Source organism: Leptonychotes weddellii, chromosome 5 (genome assembly GCF_054177405.1).
Source record: "Leptonychotes weddellii isolate Sample4059 chromosome 5, ASM5417740v2, whole genome shotgun sequence".
In the NCBI taxonomy this organism is placed as follows: Eukaryota; Metazoa; Chordata; class Mammalia; order Carnivora; family Phocidae; genus Leptonychotes; species Leptonychotes weddellii.
In genome coordinates this window covers 146,980,226-146,995,801 of record NC_138373.1, presented here as the reverse complement: position 1 = coordinate 146,995,801, position 15,576 = coordinate 146,980,226, and the positions used below count along the sequence as shown (strand labels likewise).

Below are 15,576 nucleotides of genomic sequence, written 5' to 3'. Positions count from 1 at the left end.
GGGCCCCAGGAATCCTCCAACAAGGGTGACCCCGGGTCACATAAACACCCACGCCTGCCAACTGGACTGACCTTCTGGTCACCAAAGCCACCTCCCTGACTTCTCCTAGGCTCAGCAGGGCCCACCAGCAGCGCCCCTCCCAACTTCAGCTGCCTCCCCTGCCAGGCTCCTGTCTCCTCCCCCCTCCTCCCCTGCAGCACACTTGTGGAGGCCCTCACCCAGGACCCAGTGGAAAATTTTCCTTCTTCTTTATGACTTAAAACACACACGCTCCATTCTTCACCTCTGAATCGACACAGGCGGAGGGCAGCTAGACCGTGCCCCACCCCACCCCAGCCCCAGTACACGCGCGCACACACACACACACACACACACACACACAGAGCAGGGGCCACTGGACTTGCATGCTTTATGAGCTGGAAAGAGGAGGAGAGATGTTTTCGAGCTGCTACTCCACCTCTGGCCATCCAAACACCAATGTCCCAAACACTCCCAAACAAGTTCTCCCAGGACACTTGCAAGGCCCTGGATAAAAACTGGTTCTACCTCTTGCTGTGTCTCTAATCAAGACACTAAGTCCAGTTTGGAATTGTCACCATGATGTGACCCTTGGCATCTTTGTTCTTTTGGTGACAAATCTGTTTTCCATTTCTCATTCTCCCCCTCCCCACACACATTCAAGGAAGAAAAATAGCCTTCCTGTGAATTCTCACAGCTATGTGCTAAGTGATCCCTCACACACGCCGCTCCTGCTTGCTATCAACACTCTCAAATACGGTTCCTCCAGGAGACGGTCAACCCCACAGCTTTCTTCTCATTTTCCCCCTTACATGCACTCACACTTGGCAGTCCAAGAAGCTCGCTTAGCCCTTGCCTGGAAAGTGGGAGGCTGGGTTGGGTCTCAACGAAAAGAATGAACTTCATGGGTGCAGGCTAAAATGCAAACTCAGAAAACTTCAAGATTCTCCTGCAACTTTTGTGCACATGGATGGCAACTTTTTAAAAAACTACTGAACATCCCAGTACTTTAGTTGGTTGGCATTCCAAGTTTTGGGAACCCTCTCCCACCCTTTTCTCCCCCAGCCCTTCCTCTGGTGATAGTGAAAAGGGAAATTTTCCAGATGTCAAAAGGACCAATAGGGACCTCAGGCCCTAAAAGGAGAGCAAAGGTTGCAAGGGGTTCACTCAGCCACTGTGGATTTTCTCTGCAGGGCATCTGCCCCTTCAGCTATGCCAGATCCTCCGACCGGAGAAACTGAGTTTCGCCACCCCACCCCAAGCTCAGGCAGAGAAAAGGCTCGGGGCTCGCCATGCCACCCGGAGCTGCGCCCCAGGCCGGGCTGCAGCGCGAGAGCGGGCACCGCGAGGGCTCTGACGGGGTCACCCGGAGCGCTTACCTATGTCAGAGTTGCAGAAGGCGTCCTGGGGGTGGCTGGGCGAGCATGTGCACGCCTCGGCGCCCCAGTCCCCCAGGCTCCAGCTGCCCAGGAGCACGACTAGCCCGAGCCAGGGAGTCATTGTCGCTGCCGCCGCTGAGGCTGCTGCTCGCCTCTCCAAAGTTGTCGTGCGCCGCTGGAGGGGCCGCTGCAGCCCGAGCTCGCCTGCCCGGCCGTGCGGGGCAACTTTGGCCTCGGGCGCGCTGCCCTGGGAGTGCCCAGCGGGACGGGATGGGGCGCAGCGAGGTTGCCTCCGCACGGGCGCACGACTCTGCGCGCCGCCGGTCTCTCCGGGCGAAGGAGTGGGAGCTGGGGCGGAGCAGGAGGAGCCGAAGGAGGAGAAGCCGTCTGAACGCCCGCCCGCTGCCCGCTCTGCGCGCTGCCGGGCTGCCGAGTGATATAGTGCGGGTCCCCCGGCCACCCCCCTCTCGGGCACTCGGGGCCCGCCCCCTGCGACCAATGGCAGAGCCGCATTACCTCATCGGCCCTCCGAAAGGGGCGGGGCCGGGGGCGCGGGCCGACGGGGCGGGGCCGGCCCGGACCGTTCAGATCCTTATAGGGAATAATGCGGCTGTGGGCACCGGAGTGGGTGAACCGGAACGCGCCTGGGACCTACGCTTGCCGAGTGGCCCCCGGAGCGGTGCTCCCGTGCCCCACCTCGCCAGTACCCTGACTACACACCCACCCTTCTCTCTGATAACTTCTGACCCAAACCAGAATCAACTGCCTCCCGCCACAGCACCAGCCCGTCCTCGGGTCACAGGCCTGGTGCAAAGGCTAGGTCCTGGAGACCCTGACTGCGCCTGGTGGAAAGGCTAGGGGAAAAGGCTAACTCTCCACCTTCTCTGGAAAGAGCCGGGTCAGAGGGGAAAGGACCAACTGACAACCTACACACCCACCCCCGACTTTCCTGGATGTGAGGACACCATCTGCCCTTTGGAGCAGGCTGGGATGGACTGTTGTTTCCCGGCGCTCACCCAGAGTAAACTGTGAAGTCATTCAACAAACACTGTTTTGGATGTTGGAATGAGCAAAACAAAGTCCTTGCTTCCATGAAAGTTGCAGGCAGTGTGCATTCATTGGTGAATTCACCAATACACTGGGTAATTTTCTGTGGTGATAGTACCATGAAGAAACAAAACTTAGTAATGGGTTAGAAATCACTGGGGCGGGGGGCAGTCACTGCTTTCTGTGGGGTAGTGAGAGTAGGTCTCTCTAAGGAGGTGACATTCTAGCTGAAAGGTGAGCAAGGAGAAGGAGCAGGAGGAAATCTGGGAGGAGAGAACACCAGTCAGGGAGAACAGCAAGTGCAAAGGCCCTGAGCTTATTTGAAAAACTGAGTAGAAAGGGCAGGAGGAAATGGTAACCCCACCAAGGCCAGACAAGTCTCCATCCTTCAGCAAAGAATTTGGGGGTGAATTGATCCAAAACTGGGGTAACTTACACCAGATTCTGGAGAACTATCCAGGATCTTAGACCACTAGCCATAATGGATAATTGCTAATAACTAATACTATGACTTTCCTTATTATTAAGTAACATCTTGATTCTGCCTTATAGTTTCCATGCCACACCTCATTATATCTCACAAAAAAATTTTTCGATAGGAAAAACACAAAGTACTATTCACACTTTCCAGATGAGGAAACTGGCACAGAAAGGTGACATGACTTGGCAAGCAGCCAGGAACTCCATTCACTCATTTGCACCGGAAGAAAGATTTTATTTCCCTGGACTTCAGCAGTAATTAGCTGTCACCGTGCAGATGCCCTTTTGCAGCTGGAGTCCTCTGTCTTTCTATTCTTGTGTCTCTCTCCCTTTCTCTCCTAACTCAGTCTGTTTAGAAAGAGACTTGAATGTTTTGGCTATAGAAATGCAGAGAGTTTGGAACAAAATACTCCTCAGAAATCCAAGTTCAACTTTTTCTCAGAAACTCTATTTACACCTCAGAGAAGTGACACTGGGATGGCAGAAGAGAAAATTTCATTGAAAATGGTATTTCCGAGAACATTTTTTAAACTCCTTTGCCACCCCCCCCCTTAAGAATTGTAGCTATAAGGAAGGAATCAAGTTTCCACATTTTTCTGCCCTATCCCCTTCCCAACTTTTCAGCCCCTTTCTACCTTAACTCTAACTATAGCCTGGCCCAGATAGATCTTTCCCTCTTCAATGTTTACTTCAGCACTTAGCTCACTGTTTCATGGAATATAATTGTATCATACTAGAAGTACTTTGAGACCTGAGATATGTGGCTACCCCGCTTTTTTAGCCCTCTGAATACAAAATAGGGTCCCAGGAGACTTGGGTGTGGGTATGGCCAGCAGCCCATAGAGTCTGGAACAATGGACACTCCAGAGGCCACTTCAAGGATCCAGGTTGAATGAGGGCATACTTGGTGGGATTTGAGAGTTTTGCTTATCCTTGCATGGTGCCAGTCATGTGGAAGGTTTTATAAGCCTTTCCAGACCAAGTCCACTTTGGATAAGCATCTTATGTGATAAAGGCCCTCTCTTCTCTTTTTTTCTTTTCACTCTATCCTTTTGTCCAAAATGCCAGTATTTTCTCCAAGGGAAGGCTTGCCTAGAACAGGAGTATCAGTCAGGTAACTTTTGCTGAACCTCAAGCAGCAGGTTCCTTATAGAAAGCATCTGAAGCATTTGATTATGGCAACTACTTAATTTTGTAAGCACCAAGAGTAATTTGATTGTTTTTCCAACTGAAAGGTAATGAAATTGCCTTTTGGTTTATTTCCTCTCGCTCCCCATCCTAAGCTGGTCCATGAAGCATCTTTGGAGTTTAGCTTCCCTTTCAGTTGGGAAGTTCTCCCTAATATCTAACTCTAGGGGACTCCCCTGTGCCCCTGAGAATTCAGCCCGGTCCTCACCCTGAGGAAGAGAAAGAATAAGCTCCATGAATCCTTGTGAAGGAGAGGACCCCACTGCCAAGGTCAGCCCCTCCAGCAAGCAGACCTCACAGGCATCCATCTGGATGTCATGGTGTCCTTAGACTTAATAATATGTAAGAATTACTTTTTCAAGACGATTTTATAAGCTAGTTGGAGCGGACCTGCGACTAATGGTAAGAATGACTATACCAGCTCTCCTACCTTCTCCTGACAGCTAAGAACAAGGATAGATTTGTAAATCTCAAGAACTGCAAAGTTTGAAAATCTCTCTGGGCTATCCTCAAACCTCCCAGGCTGCCCTGATGTCCCCTTTCCTGGAACTTTTCTAGGGAAGGTGAGTTCATGTCCACCCCCTTTATATCAAGTTACAGGATGCTGGAATCTATGAGAAGTTTCTCATAGACATTTAGAGGTCCTCTAAAAGGACCTCAGGGACTACTCATCCTAATTTTATAGGTGGGAAAGATAAGGTTCAGACAGGTGAGAAAATTACCTCTCACCGTCAGCTTGTGGCTGAGCCAGGATTGCTTTGCAGCTGCCTGATTCCTTACCTGGCTCTCTCCTACGCACTCGTGGACCTCAGTCCCCCCAGCCGCAGCTCATGACCTAATGCTTGCACCCTAGTCATGGAAACTCCAGCCACTCGTGCTCCTGAATTTGCATGTCAGATCTGCAGATGAGTTTGTTTCAGAGTCTCTTTGTTCAGTGTGTAACAGATGGACAGTCCTGCCTTCCCCCTGCCCTCGCTAAAAGGTTCTCCATCATGATAATAATCACCTCTGAGCCAATCAGAACAAATACCATTCTGTTCTCCTCAGAGGTTTATCTCCTGTGTGTTTATTTTTTCCCTTTCTAAATTATTATTTCATAGTTTTTGAAAACATTCCAAACACATTGCTTCAAAGAAATGCATGAAACTTTATTTATGGGGGACAAAGAGAGGCTGGGGTGGGGAAAAAAAAAAAAAAGCAAAGACCTGAGATTGGTTCCAAATGCTGCAGAAGAAGAGTTGTGTGTGTGGGCAAGTCATCTCACCTGTCCAGACCTCAATTTCTGTGTTTATTGGATGAAAGCTATAACTTAATGGTCTCCAAGCCCCCACCTTGCCTCAAAAAGTCTTAGGATTCCATGGGAAACTCTCAAGGACAAGGAAAGGAAGATAGATCTTGCCATTTAAACAGGTTTGAGACAAATCGAATGTGCCCAAGACTGAAGCACATCCATCAATCTCTCAATCAACACTTACTGAGTTCCTATTTTGTTCTCTCTGTTCTCTCCTTGAAAACAAAGATTGTGATGGTGAAGTGTTAGGAGAGACTGAAGCTCTTGTTTCTGATAGAGCCCTGTTTAAATGTTTATCTGTCCGTTTACTTCTTGGGTCATAAGCACTAAAAGGTCAGGAAATATGTCTTTTATTGTCTCTATATCTTATTTTCAAAATTCATTGAACTCCTATTGCAGTTTAAATGTCGCCTCCTCCAGAAAGCCTTCTCTAATTCCCCTCCCCAGTCTTCATCAATCACTTGCAGTGTATTCCCACAGCACCCTGTGCTCCTTTCTTTCATACCACTTAGCTGACAAGAATGTGATTGTTTATCCGTCGGTTTCCCTTCCTCGTTAGAGGAAGCCCCTTGAAGACAGTGTTGGTAACAAAGAAGTCAGCAAGTATTGGTTGAATGAGTCGAATTGATTGGTCCAACCAACCCCTTCCCACTATTCAGATAGGCAGGTAGTAGCTCCTTGGAGAGCTCACAAAGCCCTATCCCTCTGGCAGGTGCTAGGGGGCGCTTTAAGCCAGAGAACACCCTTTCCCTCAGCCTTCGGTCTCGGCCAGTTGCACTGAGAGAAGGCGGGAGAGGCAGTTCCACACTAGTCACCCACTTTGAGTGGGTGAATCTAACCCCTCCCGTCTGCAGTGGCCACAGAGCTGTCAGTCAGCATCCCGTCTGGGTCCACAGCTGCCCAGCTTCTCCACCCCCAAGCTGGCCCCATATCAACCGAAGGGGAGACATGCTCTCAGGAAGCTACATACTTGTGAATCATGGGTTTGGGGGGATCGGGGAGATCTGGGAACACAGCAGACAATGCTGTGATTCCACTCTTTCAGGGCAGAGCTGGTCTCTGGAAATTAAACCAGGAGTAGGTGCTGACAAGACATGTGTCAGTTCTGTTGCCTCATAGGGAAACACCTCTTTTCTTCCCTTCCCTTTCCCCTCTAGACCCTAGCCGCAGTGCCTTCCCCCAAACCCACAGTCCTCATCTGAAAATCATTACATTCAAAATAGCCTTTTCCAAGCAACAGACAGCCCTGGTCCACCCATCACCATGAGCCCTGGCCAGACTCAGTGGGGTTGCTGCCCAGCCTGGGAATTATGAACCTGAGATGGTAAGCACTTCTGGTTCTCTGTGTGTCTGGCACCAGCAGGGAGTAAACACCTTTTGTCACTTACATCTGGAGCCAATTTCATGGCAGTAAAATTGCACAGTGTCTCTCACCCCAGCTCCCCACTAGTCCTGCCATGGACTGAAGACCCCTCAGTAAGAGTCTCTGGCTGCATTCACCTGAGTCCTGGGCTTTTCACATTTCCTTCCACCCCCAAGCTACTCCCAGGGATTTTTAAGCCAGAAAACACATGTGTGCTGTAGAGACATGTTGTGCCCTATGTTTTCTGGTGGTGAGAGATGGGAAACAGAGTTACTATTTCAGCTCTTGCTTTTTAAAAAGTTTTTTAAATTAATTAATTAATTATTTACTTTTGACTATGTGCTCAGTCAATTATGTGCTCAGTCAACTATTTCTGTGAGTGGTAATATTAAGTGGAGAGAGACCTTCTCTTCCTCGACCCTGTCTTAATGTCTTCCTTATGCTGGTGGAGTTCATGTATTTTTCCTTTAAAAATGAGTAGCTGTTTTGTGGTTTCTTTGAAGGTTGCACGTGCAGCTTTGCAGAGAAGACACATGTGAGTGTCTCTGCTGGGTGCTCTTGTGGCTTGGGAGGTAATGGGATGGACAGTATGGCCAATTTCCTATCCATGGGGCTGGAGATTCTGTTTCTGGCAAGGCACTTGAGCTCTCTTCAACAGAACCTGCTGGAACTGAAACTGACCTGTCCTATGTGATGGGGATGGTCCAAAGAGCATTTGACACCATTGACCAGATCCTTCTTCAAACTTGGCTGCTGAGATTCCATTCTCTTTGGGTTTTCAATTTCCACCTCTCCAACTGTACCTTCTCAGTCTTCTTGGCAGACTCTTTGGACTCTTCTTGTCACTAAAATGTAGATGTTTCCCAATATTCTGTCCCTGGCTGCCTTCCCTTCCCTTTTAGCCTCCAACTCTCCCTGGCTAATTCTCTACCCTGGTTCTAGCCACTGCTCTGCTGTGTGCACAGGAATGGCACTGCAAGCAGCACTATCTCTCCAAGCTCCAGTCTATGGCCAGCTTCCCTTTAGATAATTCCACCTGGAAGTCCCCTCACCTCCTCAGACTCCACTGTCTTTCCCCTGATGCGGTGTTACCCATCCCCACCAAGGGCACCAACTTTCACCAAATCCTATAGATTCTCACTCCACACATCTCTTCTTACCCTCCCTTTTCTCCCCATTACCACCATTTCTGCCTTGGTTCAGGCCCATGTAGATTCTTTCCTGACAATTTCAATAGTCACATAACTGGTCACCCTGTCCAGAGTCTTTCTCTGTCAAATGAAACTTTTGCCCTGCTGCTCATGTAAAGTTTTTCAGATATAAATCTGAAATCATGCTGTCCTTTGCTTAAAATGATTCATTTGTCCTCCATGGCTTTCTGTTCTGAACAAAGTCTTAAACTCCAAAGAAAGGCATATGAGGCCCTGTTCTGTGATCTGGCTCTTCCCAGGGCCCCACCTTGGGGGGCCATTGCCATAGAATCCAATGTGATTGCTACACCTGTAGTTATGCAACAGTTGGCCCTGTCCTAGCTTATCTCTCCAAACCTATGCCCTCATTCCCATCTTCTAACCCAACATGAAGTTCCAGCTGTCAAGTTCCTGCCTCTGAGGCTTATTCACACTATACTCTTTGCCTGGAATCCACCCTCCACCCTACTTCTCATCTGTAAGGATTCTCTTATCTTTCAGGATTCAGCTAGAGTCACCACCTCGTGGATGTTTTCCTGAGCCTCTCTCTTCCTCAACAGAACTGACCTCCCCTCCTTGGCCTCTCTTTCCTCATTCCTTTCCCACACACACCATAAACTCCAGATTTCCACCCAGTGCTTCCCACACTCTGTTGCCCCCAGTGGTTGATAGGTCTTTCTGTCCTCTAGACAGCATCTTGAAAGCCTAGCACAGAATCTGCACATTGTAGGCACTTACCAAATATTGAAAGAATAAATTAACCGATGAATGGCAGGGAAAAAAAGAGGGAGGTGATCAGAGTATTACCTTCACAAATTCACCATTACAGAGGTTCTAGAATCTAGCTTCTTAAGTCAAGAAACTCCTCTAGGTTCAGTTCCCAGACTTGATCAGTTCCAGGGGATACTATGATTCATAAGAGACCAGCAAGCCAACCACAATTCCATTGTCTTTGCTTCCAATGAAATATTTAATTGTCACATAGGTTAGGGCACTCATATCAATGTGACCCCCATATTTTCCTCCTTAGAATCAGAAGACTTTGTGTGAGGCTAGTTTCTCATCAGAAGTTTGCTTTGTTGTGTATGGAGTCAGAATACAGGGATTGAGGTCATTGTAAGAAGGGTTTTTCAGCTGAGATACTATAGAATTGTCCTCACTGAACTCAGATGAAGGCTTTGCCATGGGAGTGACAATGTTCAAGAGCCCCTCTTGCTGGAAGGTGAAAATGCCGGACACACATTGCCAACTTTGGACTCTTTGGTCTTCCCATTTCTCTGCTCCAAACTTGCCACTCTTCCCTTCTTTCACCCAGACTTTTTCTGCACTGGGAATATTACAATCCATTTGGTTTCTGTGTTTTAGATTATAGTCACCATTCAATGATTCCTTCAGGTCAACTAGTTTGGGTTCTAGGTTTCAAATGCTCCCCTTATTGTGTCTCAATTTGCTACCACAGATGGCCATGCACATGTGTGGTGTGTGAATTTATGGCTTCAGAGCTCAGAAGACAAATAGCCTTCTTTCCAAGTTGTGGGTGGGCTCTTCGTTATCATTGCTCCACCGACTCTCTCTATTTGTCTCACAGCTTGTTTGTCACAGTGTGATTATCACCTTTTTGGAGGAAAGGGACAGGATTCTCTCCTTTCATCCCTGCTTCCTCCAGATATTCCCCAGACACTAAGTAAGTGTCCACTGCTCCATGCTAGACACTGGAGATCTAACAGTGAACAAGGCACAGACCTGCCCTCAAGGAGTTCCCAGTCTCGTGGGAGAGAAAGACATGAAAACAAGAGTGGGTGGTACAGACTACAACAGGAGGATCAAATGTGCTGTGAGATTACAGCGCCGATCACCCAACGAGGGAATGGGAAGGTGTTTGGGAACCCATATGATGGTAAGAGCTAGGAGACAACTGTAGGTCACCAAATCCAACCCTCTCATTTTACAGATATAGAAAAAGGCCCAGAATGTGTTGGGATGTGCACTGGGTGTTATATGTAACTAATGAATCATTGAACACTACATCAAAAACTAATGATGTACTATACAGTGGCTAACTGAACATAATTAAAAAAAAAGAAAAGAAAAAGGCTCAGAGGGGTGGGCTTTTATATGGTCACACAGGATTCATCAGACCCTTTAGTACTTCATCATCTTCCCATCAATCCAGGCTTCTCTAATTGAGTGAAATAATTATTTCCCTGCCATGTAATATGCATCAGCTGTAGAATGGTAAGCTGAAAAAGATTTCTAAAACAAGAAAAAGGGAAGGGGACTCACATTAGTTGAGTACCAACTAGGGACAAGTAATTTCCAATACAGTATTTTCTTCAATCCTCACAACCGTTGATAATAGGTATTATTTTATGTCTGTTTTTGGTTAAGAAAACTGAGGCAAAACAATAACTCAAAAAAATATATGCACTCCTGTGTTCACTGCCACATTATTTACAACAGCCAAGATGTGGAAACAACCTAAGTGTCCACTGAAGGATGAATGGATAAATTAATTGTTTTATACACACATACACACACACACAAGGGAATATTATTCAGCCATAAAAAAGAAAGAAATCTTGCCATTTGCAGCAACATGGATGGACCCCAAGGGTATTGTGCTGAGTGAAACAAGTCAGAGAAAGACACATACCATATGATCTCTCTTATAAGTGAGATTTAAAAACAAACAAACAAAACAAAAAGCCAGCTCATTGATACAGGGAATGGGACATAGATACTGGGTGAGGGGGTGGGAAAATGGGGGAAGGGGGTCAAAAGGTAAAAGAAAAAACAGGAAACTGAGGCACAAAGAAGTTAAGTTGCCTCTTCAATTTCTTACAAGCAAGATAGAGGCAGAGCTGTGATTCAGACCCAGGGATCTCTTTCCAAACCAATGCTATTTCTAGAGCGTGAAAATCACTATACCCTCAGGGTCATCAGGACATTGGAAGTGCTAATGATTTCCTCTTTGTCCTCTGGGTTCTCTTTGAGGGCTCAGAGCTCTTGATCATTGTTGGAACCAAGCAGAGGGAGTCACAGTACCTTCCACTGAGGGCTGGAGAGGGATGAGTTGAGAAGCATCTTTTGTTTTGCCTGGTTAGCAGTGGAGAGAAGGCAAGAACAATCACAGAGCAGGCAATTTCTGGGGGCGTAGGTGTGCCCTTTCTTACTCAGAATTTGGATGGATGCCACAGGAACATTATATTTGTATTACAAAGAAAGGGCCCTGAATCCAGAAGCAAGCTGATAGAATACTGCTCAGTGCATTTTTAACAGCCATTGAATATGGCTTCATATCCTCTTGAAATTTCAAGAATGAGATTGAGGCAATGTACCAGGTTTTTCTTCCAGTTCTGCCACACACAATATCTGGGTGACTGTAAGTAAATCAATGAACCCCCTTTCTTCAAATGTAAAACCAAGGGAGTTGGACTTTATGATCTCTCAAAAATTCTCAGTGGAATATTCTGGAAGGAGACTGACAAAGGGGTCAACAACCAAGGCCTGTGACATCAGTAAAACTGGGCTTCCATCCTTCACTTTTTCACCGTGACCTTGAACAAGTTCCTTAACCTCGCTGAGCCTCAGAGTGGTAAAATTCATACCTCATAGGATTTTCATGAGGATCAATGAGGTGTGGTGAGTAAGGCACTTGGCACAGTGCCTGGCACATGATAAATTCTCGCTGAGAATCTATATGCCCCAGGGCATGACCCTACAGGTGTAGAGGTGAATGAGGCCTCTGCCTTCAAGCAGCCTGTGATCTAGTGATCTGTGTTGATTAAGGATGAGCATATTCCCATATCCCCTATGACTATGTAAGTAATTCCCAAAGAAGGGATGGGATAAAGGGAAGAAGAAAAGAAAACAAAACAAAAAAAAATGGTAATAATACTGAATTCTTACAGAGTACCTACTGGGTGCCATGTGTTCTCCTAAGCAGTTTGTGTCTATTAATTCATAGCAAAAACTGTGAGGTAGATGGAATTATCCTCACCATCCCTGTTTTCTTCAGAGACGGAAACAAAGGTATGGAGAGCTTGTATAACTTGCTCAAGGTGACATGGTCAGGGTGCTGCAGTGCTGGGCTTCAAAGCCAGAGCAGTCTGGCCCAAGAGCCCATGCTCTTAACCACCCTGCTAGCCTGCCTTCTCCTGGAGAAGGTGAGCACGCAGAAAGTAACAAGGATACAAAATGGCAGATGCCACCCAGTGCCTGTCGCCAGTGGGTCTTCTTTCCCAGAACGCCTCATACCCCCAGATCAAGGGGTGTGAGAACATGAATCAGGTGTGGCCCCGATCGGAAGAGACACTTACTTAGTAGGGCAGGGAGCACCTCTGCAGGCCCTCCTGGAGAATAATACTCAGTGGGTTCAGTGTGATTTCCAGCCCTCAGGATGAGCCCTGAAGCTGGTGAATCAGAACACTTGTTCAAGTCCCCATCTTGTCCATCTACCAAGTTTCTCTCTATTTATACTCTATCAAGGGAAAACAAACATCTAATTCACAGAGGTATTTTCAAGGGTTAAATAATAAATAACACTGAGCACTTATTATGTGCCAGGCCTTGTTCTATGTATCTGACAGATATAAATCTATTTAACTTCCACAACTCTATGTTGTAGGGGCTGTTATTATCATGCCCGTTTTACAGAAAGGAAAACCAAGGCACAGAGAGGTTCAGCAACTTAGCCAAGACCACAAGATTAATAAGTGGTGGAACCAGAATTCAAAGTTCAGAGTCCAATGCTGTGCATCTCATCACCTCTATGTACTCTGATGAATGGTTGAAAACATTTTGTAAACACTAAATGGTATTGTTGCTCTGTTCTCATATCCATGTCTTAGGTCTTTGTTCTGCTGTTTCCTTGCCCTGGAGTGCCTTTCCTCCTCTCACCTGGCTATCTCTTACTTGTCCAGAGGGCTGAAGAGCAGGCTTCGAAGCACCCACAGGCGTGAGAGAACCAGCTCACACTGGCTATGAGAGCCTGGTTGTTAGATTTCCTGGAATTTTTCGAGTCGGTAGCTAAACACAGCCATTATTAAAAATTTCATTATATCAACTTATAATCAAATTATATTACAAATGTGGTAATGAATACTTAAAACTCATCACTTCCTAATTATTTCATGACATTATACTCTCATCTATGGTCTTGAGGCTATGTCCAGCTCTTGTGTCTGTGTGGTGGAAGTTTTGTGTCATGGTGGGCTGCTTGCTACCAGGGACATCCCGCTGGTAACTTAAAATTGGCCATGATGGGAGTATTTGTACCACAGCAATCGGCAGATGCCACAAATCAGGCTTTTTGTCCTGGAGAGCTGGTTGGTAAATATTCACATGCACACCGCTGCCATTTCTTAACTGTGTGATCTTGGACAAGTAATCTACCTGTGCCTCAATTTTCCCATCTAATAAAATAACGACAGCATTAGTGTCTATCTCACAGAGTTGTGAGGAATAAACAAGATGATACGTGGAAAGGATTTAGCAGAATGCCTGGCACAGAATCAGCCATCAATGAATGGCCACTGTCAGTATTAATATTAAGACAATATTATTATTAAGCATCATCTCCTACAAGTGGCCTTTCCTTCCACCCAAGCTGGGTGCCACCCATCAAGGATGAACTCTGACTTGATATTCACTACACTACTTCGGGATTGTCCATTTCAGTGGCATTTTCCTTCTTTAGTAAGTGAGCTAATGATAGGGGCGAATTGAGTTTTCTCCTTTGAGCACTTAGTCCAATGCCTGACACTCAGTAGATCCTCCATAAAACTGTTAGATTAAATTATTAGTGAGGGGAGAGTTCAGAAGTACTGAAAAAGATCACTGAAAGTCAGAATTAGGAAACTTGGAAGCTTCTCTAATCACATCACAAACTTTTAAGAAATTCTTCACATCTCAGCATTACTGGAATATTCTGTTTAGGGTTCATGCCTTGGGAGTACCTTCTAATGAGGTAATTTTGGAATTTTAAAAACTAAAAGCCCCCTGACTTGGTGCCCAGACAGAACCACCACACGCTGAACTCTGCTTTATAACGAAGCTCTCAGTGTATATGCTATGGAGCCCCTATGATAGTCTTAGCGTGTCAAGTAGGGATATGACCAGTAACTTTCCAAACCGCTTGAAGGTAGCTGGAACTGCCTCTGCCTCAAGTATTTAGAGAAAAAAGATCTTGATGTCATATCAACAAACTCTGAAAGAGATTGCACATACCTGGAGTGCTTTTCAAGGCCCGGGAGCCAGTGATTGGAGGCAATTTCAGGGGGAAAAAGGGGGAGAGGCTGAAGGCATGTTGAAAAATCATTTTTTGTCTGTTGTTCCTTTGTATGAACTGGTTGCTGGCTTATGCAACGCCCAGTAATTAAAATGGCTGGAATGCTTTGCATTTTTACAGCAACGTGAAGGCGGCTTGGAGGCCTAGAGCTAGAGCCAGATGGAGGGGGGCCCAGTGATCCTACCCTGGCTGCCCCTTAGCCTGGCAGAGGTGGCTGGCATCTGCCTTGGGGTGGAGGAGGTGACAGGGAGGAGGGAGGAAGTCAATGCAGCTAGGAGCATCTCCCACTACTCTCCCCCTCCTCTGGGCAGGTGCATCCAGGTGCACCGCCTTGAATGAAGATATGCACAGACCACCCACCTCTAGAAGTCTATAATGATTAGTGGTGCTGCCTAGGAATGATAAGCAATGATAAAGCTACCCTTTATTAAATATCTATACTCTGCCAGGTCCCATACTAATAGCATCTCATATATTACCTGCCTTCACACACACAGAAAAATCAGATGTCATTCTTCTGCTTAAAACTCTTTATAGATCCCTAGTGCATTTAAAATGAATTCCAAATGCCTCACCCTTTCATACCCAGTGTGCTGTAGTCCCTGCTCTCACTGCCCTTGTATCCCCCACTCTCCCTCAAGTTTCCCGTGCTCCCGCTGTGCTGGGAACATCCTTTTTACCAAGCTGAGCTCCGTCCCTGCTCCAGGGCTGCCCTGCCTCCTCCCTAAGCCTTCCCCGTGTCTGGCCAACACCAGCTCCTTTTTATTCAGCTTCTGGCTCAGATGTTTGTCACCTTCTCAGAAATGTCTTCCATGGCTGAAGTAGCACAACCATCCCCAGTCACTCATGGCTCCCATCATCCCATTTTTCAGATTTATTTTTTTCAGTACTTATCACTATATGGAAAAACTTTGTTTATATGTTTATTCATTGTCTTTTCCAACTAGAATGGAAGTTCCTTGAGGGTGGGTCCCATATCAGTCTTGTTCACTGCTGTATCGTAACACCTAGATCAATGTTTAGCCAATATCTATCAAGATAATGGATCTTTGCAACAATTCAGCAAGCTAGATGTCATTGTCCTCATCTTCCAGATGCAAAAACTGAAGCTCAAGGAGATTAAGTCATTTGTCCAAGGTCATCTCCTAGGAACTGATGTCACCAAGGTCTGCCTAAATCCAAAATCCATGTTTTGGGATAAGTATGGACATCTTCCCCCATGGACATCTACTTCAGAAAATAGTGGAAAGATGGTGTCTATATTTCAAGAGAAGGAACCAGGATTCAAGGCTAACTATTAGCCCTTTAGTCGTATAATGATGGTGGCCCCA

The 15,576-nt window shown here is 46.5% G+C and overlaps 2 protein-coding genes across 3 annotated transcripts in view; one reads left to right on the top strand and one right to left on the bottom strand.

Annotated features, from left to right (window-relative positions):
• The window catches only part of TIMP3 (TIMP metallopeptidase inhibitor 3), a 59,191-nt gene extending 57,377 nt beyond the window's left edge, over nt 1–1,814 (bottom strand). Inside the window, exon 1 of the mRNA XM_081822369.1 lies at nt 1,398–1,814. Coding sequence (XP_081678495.1) covers nt 1,398–1,518 — 121 coding nt within the window. The 5' untranslated portion in view covers nt 1,519–1,814. The remainder of the gene's footprint in view (nt 1–1,397) is intronic.
• The window catches only part of SYN3 (synapsin III), a 445,565-nt gene that overhangs the window by 205,495 nt on the left and 224,494 nt on the right, over nt 1–15,576 (top strand). The window lies entirely within an intron of this gene.